At 37.4% G+C, this 21,364-nt stretch overlaps 1 protein-coding gene across 1 annotated transcript in view; it reads right to left on the bottom strand.

The window, feature by feature from the left end:
- The window catches only part of LAMA3 (laminin subunit alpha 3), a 573,745-nt gene extending 563,515 nt beyond the window's left edge, over positions 1 to 10,230 (bottom strand). The window contains exon 1 of the mRNA XM_053714980.1: positions 9,784 to 10,230. Within this exon, the coding sequence (XP_053570955.1) occupies positions 9,784 to 10,137 (354 nt within the window). The 5' untranslated portion in view covers positions 10,138 to 10,230. The remainder of the gene's footprint in view (positions 1 to 9,783) is intronic.
- Positions 10,231 to 21,364: the final 11,134 nt, after the last annotated feature.

Raw genomic sequence — 21,364 nt, 5'->3', positions numbered from 1 at the left:
TATCAGTTTACCCATTTATTGTAATGTTTCTTCATTACTCCTGAATCTATTGCCTTCCAACTTCCAAATCATTATCTCTAGTCCTAGAATTACCCCCTTTTTCCTTGAAATGACTCTCTTCTATTTATTAAATCATGTATTTATTTTGTTACAAAATTAGTGGATCAATTTCATTGATATATGAGAACATTTACAAGGATTAAGATAAAGTAATTTCAATCAGGTTATCTGTCTAAATATGATACCTTCAAAATCAAAAGATTACAGCATATAATTGTGATATCAATATATCTAATGCAATGTTAATATGGATTAAAATAAGATACAAGGTCTTTCATACTATATTTATGCCTTGTTCATCCTTACTTGAGGCCAGATGATCTCATAAGACCAACATCCTCTAAGTGATAAATATTTGAAGATATTTATCTTATATGAGTGCTTTTACACACCTTATCGGAGCTTAGTAAATAGTTCCACCCAAATACATATTGAACAGATATTTGCTCCTTCAAATACTTTTTTAAATATCATGCAAATAAATGAATCTACAATTAATATATAAATATATACTATTTTTTTCTTCCCTTTGAATCTGAACATAAGTGCTAAAATGAAAACAGTCATAGATTGTAGCATCAATTATGTCTTGTGAGGAAATCCTAAAGTCCTTAAATGGACAGTTAAGTAAAAAAAAACTTTCATGATTTAAATAGGGCATGTAATTTTAAACGACTTTCCAATTACCTTTAATTACCAATTTTGCTTTGTTCTCTTGGTATTCCTACTTGAAAGCTAAACCTAGGAGGTTCATATGCTAATTTCTTAGACCTTGAAAGCCGCCTCTAATCTGAAAGCATTTTGACAGTTTTTCACCACTAGAGGGCGTTCGTTCATGTGTTTCATATAGATAACATTGAGCTCAGGCATGTGAAGCTCCTAGGAGTCAGCATTGATTGGCTAAAAATGCAAGTCCGTCAAAAGAACTGAAATAAGGGTGCAGTTTGCAGAGGCTTAGATACAAGGTAATCACAGAGGTAAAAAGTATATTAATATAACTGTGTTGGTTATGCAAAACTGAGGAATGGGTAATAAAGGGATTTTCTACCTTTTTAAACAACAAAAATTATGGTGTTTACTGTCCCTTTAAATATGATATTAGGTACTACTAAATTATTTATACAAATTCCACCAGAATTCCAGCTATTTTTAACACATTACCACATATGAATAATGTTCTAGTCCTGAGTAAAGGATATGTTAAAACTTAATTTAAATGGGCATTTAAGTCAAAATTAAACTTTTATGATTTAGATATGGCATGCAATATTAGAAAACTTTCCAACTTACTTCTATTCTATTATTTGCTTTATTCTTTTTGGTATTCTTTGATGAAGACTAATGACTGATAGGAGCTTAGGAATGTGCAGGTGTCTATAGTAGTCTTTTGCAGCGATGCTTGTAATTATAAATATAAAATTGCTATAAACAATCTTGCAAGCACTACTGCCAGATGATGTAAGACACTTGCACTCTTATGAGCTCACCTAGGATTACTATTTAACAAAGGATACCAAGAGAACTAAGTAAAATGGATTATAAAAGTCAATTGGAAAGTTGTTTAAAATGCCATGCTCTAAACCAGTGTTTCTCAACAGCCGGGCCTACTGGTCGCTCTGGCAGGCCCGCCTTTACATATTTCCAATATTTCGGATGGGCCTGTCAGAGTGCCACTGTGCATGTCTGTTTGCGCACTGTGAGCGTGTAGCGGTTGGCGATGCACTGTGAGAGGGTAGTAGCGGTGGATGGCGTGCAGAGCGGGAAGCATTGGCTCACAGGTAAGTCCACTGACACCAATGACATATAATTAAGGCCACTGACACCAATGTGTATGTATAAACAACCTGACACAAATGTGTATGAGTAAACTGTATATATATATATATATATATATATATATATATATATATATAGGGATCCCACTGACACCTGCTTCTGAAAGCTTCAGGATTGTATTTCTATCACATCACTTGTTTTTATTGGATATCAGGTGTAAAGATATCATGTTTTAAGACAGACACTGTTCACTCTAGCAGAGATTGCAGCTGCCTCAATTATTTCAGCAGCAGGTCTCAGAACTAGTAGGAATCCTTTACCATTTCTCTACTAACTGTGGCTATCACTTAGTGAACTGTGACTATCACCTAGTGAACTTTACTACAAAGGTACCATTGGGATATATTATGAGACCATTGGGAACCATTTACAATTTGCTACCACGTACCAACCTCACAGTTGTAAGAACGCAACACCTGCTTAAGGTGTATAAAAATATATCTACATACCTCTACTTACCTCATATTGATTGAGGTTTAGACATATGAGTGCATTTCCTATTTCTGTATTGTTTAAAATAAATTTTTATCTATACAGTATCACACTATGTACTCTTTCTTTTTCTTTGCCATACTTCATCTAACACAGTGAGAGACAAGATCCAGATTGGACTACCATACTGCGGTGAGACACCAAGGCAGCTATACCAAAGACCAGGAAGTTTCAAGGTTGAAAGTACCATACACAAGCCTGCACGAAACAACGGGACCGAGATAACATCCAAAGCCGGAGGGAAAACCCTTTTAGGTCCGGCTAAAACTTACCGGGCCTTGAGGTCACTTAAGTTGAGAACCACTGCTCTAAACAATCAATTTAACCCCTTTGCTATCAGGATTTTCAGAGAAGAACTTGCCTCAAATATCAGGGATTTTTTAGCATTTTTGCTATCACTCCATAACAGAAATAGAGCCTTGTGGGGGGTTTTTGGCCCATTTTTGGCATATATTATGCCATTATTTCCCCGCCAAATGCGATCATATACATTTTTTTAACTTCTTCACAAACTTTGGATTTCTCACTGAATTTATTTACATACTGCTTGTGCAATCATGACACAAATGATTGTAAAACCTTCTCTGGGATCCCCTTTGTTCAGAAATAGCAGACATACATGGCTTTGCCTTTGCTTTTTGGTAATAAGAATGCCACTAATTGGAGCTGTGAACCATACTTCTATTATTCCCAGCAGTTAAGGGGTTAATCAGGTATCTTGTAAGATTAGCTTTAGTGTAGAGATTACCCTCCCACCTGACACCTCCTACTCCCCGATCCCTCCCAAATAGCTCGCCTCTCTCCCGCATCCCCCCCCCCCACACTGGTTACCACCATCTTATGTACTGGCAGACAGTCTGCCAGAATCCAGTTTAGTTTTTTGTTTTGTTTTAATTAATATTTATATATATATATATATATATTTTTTTTTTTTTTTTTTCTTCAGTGTAGTGATCCTCTTCAACCCTCCCACCTCACTTATCCCCCCAAATAGCTCTTTAACCCTCCCCCTTCCACTAATTGTGGCCATCTTTAGTACTGGCAGCTGTCTGCCAGTACCCATAAATTCTTATATATTTTTTTTTTAATTCTTTAGTGTAGTGGTCCCCCCTCCGACGATTGCTAACTAGGGCCTCCACCCCACCTTTTGTCTGTAGTGTAGCTGCCCATCCCTCCCTCTCCCTTTATTTATTTTTCTGCAGTGTAGGGTCCATCCCACGCACTCTCTCTGCCGCTGTACCACCCACCCGCCTCCCGGTTTCCCTCCCACACCTCCCGCTGGCACCAGAAGGTGACACACACAGTGTATGCTCTGTCTGAATCACACAAAATATATTTTAGTTTCATATCCCTTTAAAGGGACACTGAACCCAAATGTTTTCTTTCGTGATTCAAATAGAGCATGAAATTTTAAGCAACTTTTTAATTTACTCCTATTATCAAATTTTCTTCATTCTCTTGGTATCTTTATTTGAAATGCAAAAATGTAAGTTTAGATGCCGGCCCATTTTTGGTGACCAACCTGGGTTGTCCTTGCTTATTGGTGGATAAATTCATCCACCAATAAAAATGTGCTATTAAGAGTTCTGAACGAAGAAAAAAAAACTTAGATGCTTTCTTTTTCAAATGAAGATAGCAAGAGAACGAAGAAAATGTGATAATTGGAGTAAATTAGAAAGTTGCTTAAAATTGCATGCTCTATCTGAATCACAAAAGAAAACATTAGGTTCAGTGTCCCTTTAAGTTTCATTTTGACTTTACTGTCCCTTTAATGCCGAAATCTTATGAAAGCATTTCTTGCAGCCATGATAAATGTTATTGGTGTTTCATGTTATTTTGTGAATGGTTTCATGGATTATGGTGATTAATTATGTTTTACTAAAGCACATCATTCAATCTCATTGGCATCAGTTTAATTCATTTGAATGACCCCAAATAAAATTTACAGAAGTTTATCTATACCTAATGTGTTGTGCTATCTATTAATTATCTACCTAAACCCACTACAAGCCCTGTAAATCTGTAATACTTAACATGAAAGTAAAATATTTATTAAAGGAATTTTAGACGCCTCTTGTTTTTTGTTTTAAAAGTGTGCTGTCTTATTTTCAGGTTACAGAATTAGCTTTTCGGCTTCTGTAGGGTAGGATAAAGCACAATTTGTACATAACTGCCTTTCTGTCATGTACATTCGATGACACTTGCATATCTGTAGAATACCTAGCAAATTTTTGGTAAAACTGTGTGTATGTGTGTATGTATATATATGTGTGTGTATTTATGTATGTATATGAGTGTATGTGTGTGTGTGTATGTGTGTGTGTTTGTGTGTATATATGTATTTATGTGTGTGTATGGGTGTTGTGTGTATATATGTATTTATGTGTGTGTATATATATATATATATATATATATGTGTGTGTATATATTTATGTATTTATGTGTGTGTATATGTATTTATGTGTTTGTGTATATGTTTTTATGTGTGTGTGTGTTGTTGCGTATATATATATGTTTATGTTTTTGTGCATATATGTATTTATGTGTGTGTGTATATATGTATTTATATGTGTGTGTCTGTGTATGTGTGTTGTGTGTGTGTATATATGTATGTATGCGTGTTGTGTGTGTTTATTTGTATAAAACGAGCTATTGTCCCTCTCCATCTTACTATTGTGCTTAAAAGGTGAAAGTAAAAATGTTACAATATAACTAGGCTCCAGCTACATTGGATTTGACTGTTGCCTTAAAAGCCTGTAATGAATTAGATTGTGTATTTTTTTTTTACTATTATGGACCCTTTAACTAAGTTAAAGAATAAAACTGTGCTAGACACTTGAAAAAGAACTTTGCATCCCTCATTGGCAGCTATGGAATTAACCCTAACCCTAGTCCATACCCTAACATAAGTTAAACACTAGTCCTAAATTAAACCCTAACCATTAATGCAGCCCTCACTAAGGCCTAATCCCTAACCCTAGTCACATCCCTAGCCCTAACAATAGCTAAATTGCTAATACTAGACATAGCTAAAAACCTAAGGCTAAATCAGTTGTAATGTAAATGGTAACATTTAGCTGGAAGTGAACCTTATACCTTACCCTTTATAAACCAGTTGTATTTGAAGCCTAGACATAACATAGGAACTATATTGATGGGATATTGAAGTGTTTCTCATACATCCCTACAATATATCCTACAGTATAAATATGCAGCAACAGGTGAATGAGTTCCATTCACAGAATTATTGGATGTGGCTATCCTGTGACAGGTTGATTCATATCATATTTACAACTGACCCATTGTTAAACATTCAATAAATCAAACAAAGATCTGTATAAAAAAATTGCAAAGCTTGGCATGAATTCTATTTTTTACATTCATTTATTCATGCACAGTAAAAAAGTACATTATATTTAGATCAAATTCCTTGGCAATAGAGATGCGAGTTGAGTTGGAAAAAAAGTTTAAAAAAAGGAAATAGGAAGCCCAATATTTTTTCAAATTACATATATGATGATAATTCTTTAAACAGCAGAAATAATGTAAAGATAATATTTTCTGCTGGACAGACACAGTGTGAAAAATAAAGCAAGAAGTTTGCGCTCCCGCAAGTGCATTAACTTCGCTAGACGGAGGCTTATTGCACTTGTTGGGTAGCATGGGTATTTTGAGTTGAGTTGCACAAACACTAACCCAATGTGTGCAAAAAGCCGAAGATCCGAATATCGTGACCTCATTAACGTATTTTCCATAGACTTTAATAGAGCGTGAAATAAAAACTAACACCCTTACTTGCACACAAATCCGATCACATTTTCTCAAGTGCGCTAACCTGACATGAAATATGAATAGAATATGTTCTATTAATTCATAAACACATCTTTCTATGTATATCTCATGGTATTTCATGGTATTTCTGTATAGGTGTATGGATATATACACATATATATATATATATATGAATCATCTTATATGAAAGCATCTTGATAAAGGCCATAACAAAGGCTGAAATGTGTAGATGCACACCTTCCACAACTCCCAGTCACCTAGTATCAGAGCGCTCTGAGAAGAATCAACTGGGATCATTATTTGATTTACAAAGAAGACGATACCAAGTTTTTTAGTTCAAATCTGGCGGCAAAAATACTGCTTCAAATTGGCTCACCCCATGTGACCGCTAGATGCGGAAGGAAGCCAGAATTCGGAGGTACAGTGGCTGACTATGGACCAACCGAGTGATACTAGAGCGAATTGTGCTGCCACAAACAGACCAACGGATCAAGTGGTAAAGTACACCGGCCAGTCCTATTGAACATTATCCAACATAAAGGTACTGTTTTCTCTTTGATAACACTAGCGATACCGGAGCAGTGAGTCATTACTTGATAACATCACCTCCTATAATACGGAGCAAACAAGCTAAAATTTAGCAACAGAGTCACTGAAAGTTGCAAAAGAGACTTTATTCTTTGTATCGTTGTATACACGACTCTTTCAAGTGGTGCTAAATATCAGCCTCTCTCACCACACCACATCTCATTTGAGTCTCTTATTGAGATGTTTTTATTGTATATTGTTTTTATTAATATGTAAATTGGTTTATCATTTGTAACATAGCTCTTTTTAGATAATTGAGCTCATTCTTGCATAGTTTACTAACCACTGGTGGTCGTTTTATAATCATGTCTATTGTCTAATATATTGTTGTTTTATCATACTGAGTGGTGGTAGCTTCTTTTAGCGCATCTTCTTTTTACCATATATATATATATATATGAATACCTATTTATAAATACATAGAACATATTTACTTATGTAAAGAACATTGGAACTTAAAATATTTACAGTAAATACACAGTTAAACAATTTGTTTAAATATGAATATTGCATAAATATGATTTTACAAATTTTCAGCTACTTCGCTGCTAAAGGCTTCAATGCATATATATATATATGTGTGTGTGTGTGTGAAAAAAAGAGAACAGCACTCCTGAGATATAACAAAAGCTAGAATAACTTCCATGCCTGTTCATTTATATTTGCAACTCAGGGTGTGTGTTCTTTTTGCACATTATGCCCCTTCACAGAGAAAAAATATTCTGTAGCATATCAGTCTGATCCTGCCCAATCACAGTCCAGCGCCGAAATACCAGGCAATTCTTCTCTGAACAAGGTTCAGACTGATATGCTACAGGATATTTTTTCTCTGTGGAAAGGCATCAACGTGTGCTAAAAGAACACGCACCCTGAGTTGCAATTGAAATGAACAGGCATGGAAGTTATTCTAACTTTTGTTCTATCTCAGGAGTGCTGTTCTCTTTTTTTGTGATATATAGATATATATATATATATATATATATATATATATATATATATATATATATATATATATATATATATATATATATACTGTATTTAAAATATGGGGAGGCGAAAAGTGAGTTTAAAATCCTCCACTAAATCCAAAATGTAGAGAAAATAACTCATTGTGTAAACCATTTACAAATCTAAACAAGTCAGAAGACTTGTTTATACCCCAGAAACTCTCTGATTACACTGTTTCCAATGCAGCAAAGGACTCTGGGGGAAGATATGCAAATGAGGTTCACAATGACTCACTTTTTTATTTCTAGCCTGCTTTTTAAGGCAGACTCCCTTTATGCTATAGCATCGCTGCATTACACAGCTTCTAAGCTTAGCTAGGGTTAGTACAGTGATTCAGACCAATCCCAGGACAGCTGTTTCGTGGTTATTGCCACTAATCAGCTGGAAGGGAGCTGTACATTTCTGCAGAGACTGCATTGTCCTATAATCACTTTATATTAAATGTACTAACAAGTATGCACAAATGTAACCATCTTGCTCTATAGTGTGTGTCCTAACCTAACGTGCACAATACAGCTGTGATAAAGCAAGCAACGTCACTGAACCGTGAATGTGCACCACATCTGTTAAAGGGGGAAAGAAAACGTAAGCACAAAGATGGTGGCGCCAGTTATGAAAAGATACCATTTCATCAGCAGGTGCCTGGAAAGAGTTAAAATAATAGAAAGCCTCTGAAGTGAGTTTCAGGTACAGGAGGAAAAACAACTGAAAAGTGTGTAATAACCATTGTATTGTAGGTGCATCCAGCAGTTCAAAGGGATAGAAAGGTCAAACATTAAATGTGCAAGGGTACATTTCAATTTAGCATAGTAACATGTTTGCAATATATTTCCATTAGCAGAAATGCTTCTAGTAAAAGTTATCACGCACATATGCTCTGAGGGACTGTGCACTAGCATTCAAATTTGGTGGTGTGTATTGCTTCAGTGAAGACAATTTGTGTCATAAAAACCACTGCTGACTGAGAATATGTAGTGTTTGAATACAGGCCCTCAGAGAATATGTGCGTATGCCGTTGGAAAACAGTCACAACTTTTACAAGAAACATTTCTGCTAATGGTAGTATGTTGCAAAAATGTTTCTATTCAAATTGAAATGGACTCATACATATTTAAATTGTGACATTTCTATACCTTTAATGAACCCAAAACAAGTGCACATGTTAATTTACTCAATATTTAGCTTTTTTTTAAAAAATAATCTTCAATAATCCTCTCTCACTTTTTCCACCAGCCTTTCTGAGGCACCTTAAAACAGGTGTTGGGACACATTATTGTGCCCATATACCCAGCTGAGAACCACTTCACAGAGATGGATATTCACTGTAATCACAGTATGAAAATGAGCACAAAATGAAATTCCAGAGATAACCAACATGTTTATAATGTCTAAACCCAGCAGTTTAGCCTGTGTCAGTAAAAGCAGAGATAAGGTTATTTAAAGATAGTCCTGTCATAATATCAGTAAAATATCTACTGTACATAATACAGATCTCTAAAATACTGCTGTTACCCAAGTAGGGAAACTTTGTGTTAGTCTCACAACTATCTGCTTTGCACAAGAAATACAAACTAAAAGCTAAGTGAAATATTTTACCTATACAAATATGTTGTGGGATATTATTTGCCAACAATGTTACTGAATGTAGTTCTGGAGAAATGTAAGTAGAATTGTTGTGGAATTAAAATTATCTACAAATTTTAGCAAAAAGGTTGTGAAATAAAAAAGTATCACTCAAGTATTAAACAACTACACGCTATGGAATATAAAAACAATATCTTAGATGTGGATAAATTCTCATATCAAGTTATGTAGTGATAGCAAATTATATTTGATCTCTAACACGATACAATGGACAAGTTAGTTTCCCTTTTGCCAACTTCACCCAATGCAAAGGGGAGCACAAAATATCCAGCACAGTGTGGGTGGCAGAGGGGCTGGTGAACTGTAACATATCTGGGATACAGAAGCAGAGAGGGCAGTGATAGATGTGTCTGTACTCGGTACCTGTATGCTGTGCCCGGGATTGACAGAGTCAGTAGGTCCTCCCACCAGCTTACAGTACAGGTCCGTCCTGGGCTGAGGGGGGATTTCTCCCCCCCAGGGTCCGGGGGCACTTTCCTCCTCCCCACAAGTGGCTGTTGCTTTGATCTTGGCTCCCTCTGCCAGGTTAAAATAAGGAGGCTGAAGACTGAATCCAGTGCCTGCACCTGCTGATTCCTGGCTGCAGACCCTGTGCACACAGACAGACAAAACTACAAATCCCCAAAGTCCCAATGATACCCAGGAGCAGACAGGTCTAAGGTTGCTGTTTTTAGTCCTCTCCATGGTCCCTTGTGATCCTCTTAAAAAAAGATCCATCCAGTGTGAAGGGATCCCACTTGTCTAGCTTAGTGGAGCTCTGTCCCAGACACTAATGCCTCTGCTCAACGCTGCTTCCCCCTTTGGCTCCCAGAGCTCCTGTCAGTGCTAGAAAACAAAGCAACAGCCACTGGCTCAGTGCCTCGCAGAGTGAGTAGACTTGATGGTGACACACCCCCTGAACAGCAACCTGACCGGGTCATGCAGGCTGCTGTGTGTGTCTTAGGATGCTAAATTGTATATCCATACGGGATTCTTAATACATTAGCATTTCATAATCAGCAAAACCCTATATTATCCTATACACATGCACTCTGGGATCATAGCGGATCAAGGATCATTAGTTACATAACACGGTTGTACGAATGGCAATAAAGGCAAAATGGGGAAAAAAGTAACTATGAAAGTAGCGTGAAGATGTCTGACTTGCTAAATTAACCATGATATAAATGACTTCGTTTTTATCGAAGACAATAAAGCAGATACGAATTAAAATGTGCACGCAAAATTGAAATGTAAAATTAACCAATCTATTAGATCATATAGGAATCCAGCTCCCCCTGCTGGATATTATTAGATACTAAGTTATGTTTTCATGTATGTGTGTGTATCTATATATATCTATATCTATCTATCATCTATCTATCTATCATCTATCTATCTATCTATCTATCTATCTATCTATCTATATATATATATATATATATATATATATATATATATATATATATATATATATATATATAACACACAAAGAAAGTTTAGCACTCACTTACATGCTCACAGCTAAGATATAAAAGCAAAAATGGAAAGGTTAGTTACCGCATCTGTCCAAATGGGACAAGCACATGGACCACGTCAAGGTCCTTTCCAATACCTGGGACCCTAAAACAGCCACACAATGCAAGCTCTCAAACCCAAACAAACTGGGAACTAGGGAAGGGTGCCCATGCTTATGTAATCACCCCAGACATATACAAAACACGGAAAGGGACTGCACTCTCATTTACCGGACCGGGTACACATCCCATGACCCTGTAACATGCTCAGCCCTGGGTGCTTTACGGGCACTCACAGGAAGCTGCGCTGTCCCCAGAGTCACAGGCAGTTAACCGCAGACAGGTCTGGGTGCAAGAACCATAGGGAAAATTACAAAACAAATTAATGCAACACACAAAGAAAGTCCAGCACTCACTTACATGCTCACAGCTAAGATTTAAAAGCAAAAATGGAAAGGTTAGTTACCGCATCTGTCCAAATGGGACAAGCCCAGGTACCACGTCAAGGTCCTTTCCAATACCTGGGACCCTAAAACAGCCACACAATGCATATATATATATACAATTTCATTATTAAATTTACGTTTGTTTATGGAATCCGTAAACCGGAAGTGAGATAATGTAACTTCCGGTTTCGGATAGCACTGTGGAACGCAAGATGCGTTCCAAGCTCGAAAAATTGGCGCACTTTTTTGGAGAGACACTAAGGTTGGTGTGATTTAATTTGTATGTAACACTATAAATGAGATGAAATTTGTTTGTTTTGTATGCTGATGAAGGGGTTGTGAACCCCGAAAACGTTCCATTAAATTGGTTTTTGTGAAAAAGCCCTGAGAGTGCATTCTCTTGTTTTCTATTTTGATGGTATATCATTGCACCCAGGCGAGTTGGCTATTGGTGGGCTGAACTGGAAATCGTCTACTACTATATATATATATATATATATATATATATATATATATATATATACAGGTAGCCCCAGGGCCGCCACTAGAAATTTTGGGGCCCCTGACTTAACCATTGATCAGGGCCCCCCCCTTTGACATGTGCAATTTTTGACCAAGTGACTAAAACGTATATATGCACTTTATTCTTAAGTGTCTATTTAAACTTGGAAATGTTGTAAAGGTAGTAACATACAAACACACAGACACACTCACACACTGAAACACACACACACACACTCACACATAAGGATTCACATATAGACACTCTAGCAGACACGCAAAGAAACACACTCAGACACAGACACCCAAATAGACACTCAGCACTTGTTTACATTGATCTGACAAGTAATGAGGTAGACTTCAGCTTTGTAAAAAAAGGAGATTTAGAAAACAAAATATGGAGTTCTTATTATCTTTTTGTAAAGGAAGATGCCAACAGCATGCAGTAGCTGAAAGGAAGGGCCCTGAACTGCCTAAACAATAATTTAAAGGTTATATGGTGGATTAGGTGACTTCCGTAAAGGTCTCCTTAGTCTCAAAGTCTGTAGAAAGATGTGAATAATCAGTAGTAAGGCTAAAATGTCCTAAAAAGGAACAGACAATGGACACACATACACAGACAAACTCAAACTTACACATACACCCAAGGAAACACCGACAGAGACAGCCTTAGAAAATACACAAAGACATACACACACACAGAGACACCCACAGAAAACACACAAAGACATACACACACCCTCACGGAGACACCCACAGAAAACACACACCATCACAGAGACATCCACAGAAAACACAGACATACATACATACATACATACATACATACACACACACACCTTCACAGAGACATCCACAGAAAACAGACATACACACCAACCCTCACAGAGGCATCCAGGGAAAATACACAAAGACAAAACATACACACACCCTCACAGAGACACCCATAGAAAAAGCTCAAAGACATATGCACACACCCTCACAGACATCCACAGAAAATGCACAAAGACATACACACCCACCCTCACAGAGATTCCCACAGAAAAAAAAAACACATACACACTCATAGAGACACAAATCAAAGCACAAAGACAAACACAGACACCCACAGAAACACTCACAGGAGGAAACATTTATGCACCTTGCATCCCCTAAATCAACAGTGTGTGACATGCATTTTTTATATATATATATATATATATATATATATATATATATATATATACATATCTGCCAAAAGGGCACCTACCATTTGTGTATTGAGGAGGAAACATTTCTGCATGGTTTTAAATATAGAATTGTCAAATAATCATAAATACACTGCTGCTAAAAAAAAATGTGTTTTTTATGGACCCCTGGCCCCACCATATAACTACTACCATACTGAAGTTACAATCCGAAATTGCACAAAGAAATAAAAAAACATTTGCTAAGTAAGTCCTACCTTCTCTGCAAATGAAAGTGATCTTCCGTGTGACTCAGGCACACACTGTACAAACAAAGTGCCAAGTCTGTCTCACACTGTGAATAGTGGTTTAATGCTAATACTTTACTCCTTGTAATACATTTCCCATGCTCAATTAGCACTCTGCTGTAGTACCCACTGGTGGCTGCCAAAATTTAAAAAAAAAAAATTTTTTTTTTTAGTTCTTGCCTCATGGGGCCCCCCTGGCCCATTGGGCCCCTGACAGGAGTCACCCCTGTCACCCCCTGATGGCGGCCCTGGGTAGCCCTCAGTTTACGCTGGGGTTAGGTTCCAGAAGGAATGGTTGTAAATCGAAACCATTGTAAATTGAAACCCAGTTTATAATGTAAGTCAATGGGAAGTGAGGGAGTTAGATTCCAGGGCCCTCTCAAAATTGTCATAAGTAACACCTAATACATTATTTTTAAAGCTTTGAAATGAAGACTTTAAATGCTAAACAGCATTATAAACCTAATAAAATGATCACACAACACAGAATATATAATTAAACTAAGTTAAATGAACAAAAACCTTTGTTAAACAGCATTATAAACCTAATAAAATAATCACACAACATAGACTTCACTTGCATTTTTCTGCAAACAGTTCTTTCTATGCATTCCAATCTGGACTGATTTATAGACAGGAAGATCTTGTTCCTTTGAAATCTGCTCGATAGCTCAGGTCTGGGTAAACTGATTAATTTCAGCTTGCTTGGCTTTGCTGCAACACAAGCGGACAGCTCCACCTACTGGCTATTTTAATAAATGCACTGCTTCTCAATGCTTTTCAATAGCAGTCACATGACTGGAAAAAAAGGTTGTTATTCTGAAACGGTGTAAATTGAACCATTGTAAAACGAGGGCCACCTGTACACAGTTCAAAAAGGAAAGGCACTCTCCAGGTCTTGAAATGTAGACAATATTTTTTTATTACAGTGATGTTTCAAGGTTTCCCTCATCCTCAGACCAACAAGACCCGGTGAGTGCCTTTCCTTTTTGAACTGTGTATATTATTCTTAAAGTGCACCCCGGGCAGAAGCATTATATTCAGATTACTAAGAGTGCTGTACCACCAATGACTGTTTATATATATATATATACAGTTGCATGCAAAAGTTTAGGCACCCCTGACAATTTCTATTATTTTCACTTATAAATAATTGGGTGTTTGGATCAGCAATTTCATCTTGATCTATCAAATAGCTAAAGGACACATCAATATTTAGTAAAGAATCCTTTAGCAGAAATAACAGCATCTAGACACTTCCTGTAGCCTGTAATCAGTGTCTGGATTCTGGATGAAGGTATTTTGGACCATTCCTCCCTGCAAAACATCTCCAGTTCTGTTAGGTTTGATGGTTGTCGAGCATGGACAGCCTGCTTCAAATCACCCCACAGATTTTCAATGATATTCAGGTCTGGGGACTGGGATGGCCATTCCAAAACATTGTACTTGTTCCTCTGCATAAATGCCAGAGTAGATTTTGAGCAGTGTTTTGGGTCGTTGACTTGTTGAAATATCCAGCCCCGGCGTAACTTCAACTTTGTGACTGATTCCTCAACATTATTCTCAAGTACCTGCTGATATTGAGTGGAATCAATGCAACCCTCAACTTTAACAAGATTCCCAGTACCGGCACTGGCCACACAGCCCCACAGCATAATGGAACATCTACCAAATTTTACTGGGGGTAGCAAGTGTTTGTCTTGGAACGCTGTGTTCTTTTGCCACCATGAATGATGCCCCTTATTATGACCAAATAACTGAATCTTTGTTTTATAAGTCCACAGCATCTATTTTCAAAATGAAGTTGCCTTGAACAAAGGTGCGTTTGCAACTTTGCATACCTCAAGCGACTCTGTTTGTGCCATGTGTGCAGAAAAGGCTTCTTCCGCATCACTCTCCCATACAGCTTCTCCTTGTGCAAAGTGCGCTGAATTGTTGAGCGATGCACAGTGACACCATCTGCAGCAAGATGATGTTGTAGGTCTTTGGAGGTGGTCTGCGGACTGTTTTTGACTGTTCTCACCATCCTTTGCCTTTGCCTCTCCAATATTTTTCTTAGCCTGCCGCTTCTGGCCTTAACAAGAACTGTGCCTGTGGTCTTCCATTTCCTCACTATGTTCCTCACAGTGGACACTGACAGCTTAAATCTCTGCAATAGCTTTTTGTAGCCTTCCCCTAAATCATAGTGTTGAACAATCTTTGTTTTCAGGTCATTTGAGAGTTGTTTTGAGGCCCCTATGTTGCCACTCTTCAGAGGAGAGTCAAAGAGAACAGCAACTTGCAATTAGCCACCTTAAATACCTTTTCTCATGATTGGATGCACCTGTCTATGAAGTTCAAGACTTAATGGGCTCACCAATCCAATTGTGTGTTCCAATTAATCAGTGCTAGGTAGTTACAGGTATGCAAATCAACAAAATGACAAGGGTGCCCAAATTTATGCACCTGTCTAATTTCGTTTGGATGCATATTGCACATTTTCTGTTAATCCAGTAAACCTAATTTCACTACTGAAATATTACTGTGGTCTTCAGTTATTTGATAGATCAAAATGAAATTGCTGATCCAAACACCCAATTATTTATAAATGAAAATCATGGAAATTGTCAGGGGTGCCTAAACTTTTGCATACGACTGTATATATATGTATATATATATTTTAAAAAAAAAAGAGAGAAAAATACGCAAAAGAGAAATATTCAAATCCTTTCTAAAAGTAAGGGAATACAGCACTCTTTAAATATTGAAACAAAGTATCCATTTATTCTCAATCATATAAATACCACTCAGGTATGGGTAGATTTCCATGTGAAGCAAACCAAAACGTTAATATATGTGAATTTCAGTGTTTTACCTTAACACATGCATATATCACATTTCACAGTAATAATATCAAATGCATGCTCATTATATGTCTCTTTAAGACCATATGCACCTATCCTTAGGCATGAATGGATTGTCCATCCTAAACATCATGGAATATAATGCAGACTTTTTAACTTCCAAGAAGCCAAAATCCCAACTTTTTATGGGGCTCATAAACCTCTAGAGCGGTGTTTTAAACAAGCATTCCGCTCATTTAGGCCATGCAAAGCCTTCTGTGGGAGTCAGACCACTCTGCACTCCAGGTCAAGCCGCACTTACAAAACTTGTTCCGCTTACCGGATCTGTTGCCACCTCTTATAGTCAGGAGCCATCACCACCCTTATAGGCACGCACACCGCAGCCACCATGGAGATTTCACCTGCTTCTCTCACATACAGGTTACTCCGGACCCTCTGCGGATCTTACCCGGTGTGTGGCATCATCGCTCTATGCTACCAGGTGTGTTGTTTCCAGGCACTTGAAGCGTGATAGTGAAAAACGCTTAAGGCAAATCCTTTTCCCACATCAGCAGCTAAAACAGAGTCTGTCTTATTAAGTATCAAGGATGTGCATCTCATGTGCCAGACATGCCAAAGATAGTGCAAAGAACAAACAAAGAAAGCCAAACCCCATATACGTTTCACCCCTTTGCAATAATAAAATGGAGCCTCATCAGGGCTGTATTGCTTAAAGGGATAGGAAAGTCAAAATTAAACTTGCATGATTCAGATAGAGTATGTCATTTTAAGAAACTTTTAAATTCACTTCTATTTTCAAATGTTCTTCATTCTCTTAGTATCCCTTGTTAAAAATGTAATACACACATATCATACACCAGTGGGAGCGGCTGCTAATTGGTGCCTGTCTCTTTTGATTGGCTAAATAGATATTTTCAGCTTCCTGTCAGTAGTGCAATGCTGTCCCTTCAGCAATGGATGACAAGAGAATGAAGAAAATTTGATAATAGAATTAAATTGGAAAGTTGTTTAAAATTTTATGTTCTATCTGAATCATAAAATAAAATTTTGGGGTTTACTATCGCTTTAACACCTGTGTTTCTTACGTTATATACCTTAAGCCCAACCATTTTTAACATATTACATCTTTCTCTCTCCTAAAGGGATAATTTCCAAACTTTAGTGTTTAAACTAACTTGTCTCAAATATATTATTATAGCAATGGATATGAAAGGCATATGCAAATATCCCATAATTTCAATCTATTTCTTACAACTGGGACATAAGAATTCCTTTTTTGAAACAACATTTTTTCAAAACAATGTATACTTATTTATACACATAATTATTTCCTATTATACAAAGCAGGCAATGTCCATTTTATCACCTCCCCTACCATGGGGGTCCCCTTTGTCAAATGCCACAAACTTCAAAGAAGCAATCTCACTGTTATGAAAAGAGGCAAAGTGTCTTGTAACATTTGTATCCCTTTTGTTTTTTACATCATGTCTATGTTCCTGTATTATATCTTTAAAGGGACACTGTAACCAAATTTTTTATTTTGTGATTCAGATAGAGCATGCAATTTTAAGCAACTTTCTAATTAACTCCTATTATCAAATGTTCTTTATTCTCTTGGTATGTTTATTTGAAAAGCAAGAATGTAAGTTTAGATGCCGGCCCATTTTGATAAATAACCTGGGTTGTCTTTGCTGATTGGACAACACCAATAAAAAAGTGCTGTCCATGGTCTGAATCAAAACTTTGCTGGCTCCTTAGCTTAGATATCTTCTTTTTCAAATAAAGATAGCAAGAGAACGAAGAAAAATTGATAATAGAAGTAAATTAGAAAGTTGCTTATAATTACATGCTCTATCTGAATCATGAAATAAAAAATTTGGGTTCAGTGTCCCTTTAAGAAACCTTCTAGTTTTTCCTATGTAAAATTTGGGACAGGAACAGTGCAGCATATAGATAACCCCTGTGGAGTCACAGTTCATAAAGAATCAAATATCATAAATCTCATGACCATTGCCCAGAAAGATTTTACTTCTCTCTATATAGGTGTAATAAACACATTTACCACAGGGATGGCTGCCTTTCACTGCCCTATCCTTTCTCAGCCAGTCTGACATATAGGGGAATCTGCTTTTCGCTAGCTTATCCCAAGGGCTGAGAGCTTTTCTTGCTGTTAATAATGGGAAATTTCCCCCTACACCTTACAATTTCTCATCCAATTGCAAAATATGCCAATTATTTTTTAATATAATTCTCAGATCCTCCCATTTGATATTGTATGTAGTAATAAACCTTATTATCCGCTCTTTACTTTTCACAATAGAGCAGGTTATCTCTACTTATGTTTCTTGCTCGTCGGAGCTTTTTTCGCACATTTCTTAGAATACCCTCTTTTGTAGAATCTATGTTGCATACTTGTTGCATGTATCTCAAACTTAGCAGTTGATGAGCAGTTTATTTTGAGTCTCAGAAACTGCCCTATCAGGATGCCTTTAGTCAATGCAGGTGGGTGTGAACTAGAGGCCTCAAATATGCTGTTTGTTGCTGTCCGTTTATGGTAGTTCTCTGTCATAATGACTCCTACTACCTTCCTGATTTTAATGTCTAGGAATGAAAGATTCTGTAAGACTGGTTTCTAAAGTCAGAAATATATTTTGTTCATTCTTATTAAGGTCATTGACAAACATTCTAAGTAGCTCTTCTGGACCATCCCCGAGTACCAGAATATCATCCACATACGGCATCCAAATCAATACATACTGATCAAAGGCACAGCTATGTTTCTCAAACACATCGGACATTTCCCAAGCACCCAGATGGAGACACGCATAGGTTGGTGCACAAACTGCCTCCATAGCTGTGCCTCTGTTCTGCCTGTATATCCTATTATCAAAAGAGAAAACATTGTTTTCAAGAAAAAACCTCAACAAACGGATTACAAAGTCAGTGTGTCTTTGTGTCTTTGGTGTCCAAAAAGGACTTGATTGCATTGATACCTATATCATGGGGAATTGAGGAATAGAGGCTTTCTACATCTAAATATGATATTGTAGTATTGTCTGAAACCTTTATACCATCTTGTTTTTTCAGCAAATCTGCTGTATCCTTGATATATGAGGGGAGGGTGGAAAAGAAGGGACATAAGACAACATCTATGCATTGGCCTATTTTCTCTGTGGCACTACACAAGTAGAGATAACCTGCTCTATGGTGAAAAGATCTAAAGTAAAGAGTGGATAATTACTACATACAATAACAAATGGGAGGATTTGAGATTTGTATTAAAAAATAATTGGCACATTTTGCAATTGGATAATAAATTGGAAGGTGTAGGGGAAATTTCCCTTTATTAACTGCAAGAAAAGCTCCCAGCCTTAGAGACAAGCTAGTGAAAAGCAGATTCACTAGGAGCCCCTATATATCAGACTGGCTTAGAAAGGATAGGAAGTGAAAGGCAGCCACTCCTGTGGTAAATGTGTTAATTGCACCTATATAGAGAGAAGTAAAATCTTTCAGGGCAATGGTCATAAGATTTATGATATTAGGTTCTTTATGAACTGTGACTCCACAGGGGTTATCTATATGCTGCACTGTTCCTGTCCCAAATTTTACATAGGAAAAACTAGAAGGTTTATTAAAGACAGAATTCAGGAACATAGAGATGATGTAACAAACAAAAGGGATACAAATGTTGCAAGACACTTTGAGGCCCATCTATCAAACTCCGGATGGAGCTTGAGGGCCCGTGTTTCTGGCGAGTCTTCAGACTCACCAGAAACACAAGTTATGGAGCAGCGGTCGAAAGACTGCTGCTCCATAACCCTGTCGGCCTGCTCTGATGAGGTTGATCAGGTTGATTGACACCTCCCTGCTGGCGGCCCATTGGCTGCGAGTCTGCAGGGGGCGGTGTTGCACCAGCAGCTCTTGTGAGCTGCTGGCGCAATGCTGAATACGGAGAGCATATTGCTCTCCGTATTCAGCGATGTCTGTCGGACCTGATCGGCACTGTCGAATCTGGTCCGACAGACATATGGTAAATCGGCCTCCTTGCCTCTTTTCATAACAGTGAGACTGCTTCTTTAAAGTTTGTGGCGATTGACAAAGGGGACCCCCATGGTTGGGGAGGTGACCTAGACAGAACACTGCTACAGAATGAGGCAAGGTGGATTTTCAAGCTAAGGACAAGACAATAATTATGTGTATAAATAAGCATAAATTGTTTTGAAAAAATGGTGTTTTAAAAAAAAAATTAATTCTTATGTCCCAGTTGTAAGAAATAGATGAAATTATAGGATATTTATATATGCCTTTCATATCCATTGCTATAATAATATATTTGAAACGAGTTAGTTTAAACACTGAAGTTTGGAAATTATCCCTTTAAGAGAGAGAAAGATGCAATGTGTTAAAAAGGGTTGGGCTTAAGGTATATAAAGTAAGAAACACAGGTGTTAAGCAATACAGCCCTAATGAGGCCCCATTTGATTATTGCAAAGGGGTGAAACGTATATGGTGTTGGCTTTGTTTGTTTATTCTTTGTAAAGACCTAAAGGACACTATCTTTGGCATGTCTGGCACATGAGATGCACATCCTTGATACTTAATGATACTTAATAAGACAGACTCTGTTTTAGCCGCTTCAATTGCCTGGAAACAACACACCTGGTAGCAGAGAGCAGAGAGTGATGACGTCGCACACTGGGTAAGATCCGCCGAGGGTCCGGAGTAACCTGTATGTGAGAGAAGCAGGTGAAGTATCCATGGTGGTTGCGGTGTGCGTGCCTATGAGGGTGGTGATGGCTCCTGACTATAAGAGGTGGGAACAGATCCGGTAAGCGGAACAAGTTTTGTAAGTGCGGCTTGACCTGGAGTGCGGTTTTTACCACTGTCGTTTGCGGCACAGTCTGGCTCCCACAGAAGGCTTTGTATGGCCTAAATGAGCGTAATGCTTATTTAAAACACGACTCTAGAGGTTGTGTTGGGATTTTGGCTTCTTGGAAGTTAAAAAGTCTGCATTATATTCAATGATGTTCAGGATGGACAATCCAAAAGGAATACATTAGGAATGATAAACTGTCTGTAACAACAAGCAGTAATGGTTATTTTGTATCTTTAAGGATGGACTGTCTGATTCATACCTAAGGATAGGTGCATATGGTCTTAAAGGGATATATAATGAGCAAACAT

The sequence above is a fragment of the Bombina bombina genome, chromosome 5, assembly GCF_027579735.1.
Source record: "Bombina bombina isolate aBomBom1 chromosome 5, aBomBom1.pri, whole genome shotgun sequence".
In the NCBI taxonomy this organism is placed as follows: Eukaryota; Metazoa; Chordata; class Amphibia; order Anura; family Bombinatoridae; genus Bombina; species Bombina bombina.
The sequence above is the reverse complement of the archived record's forward strand: the minus strand, read 5'-3'. Positions and strand labels throughout refer to the sequence as shown.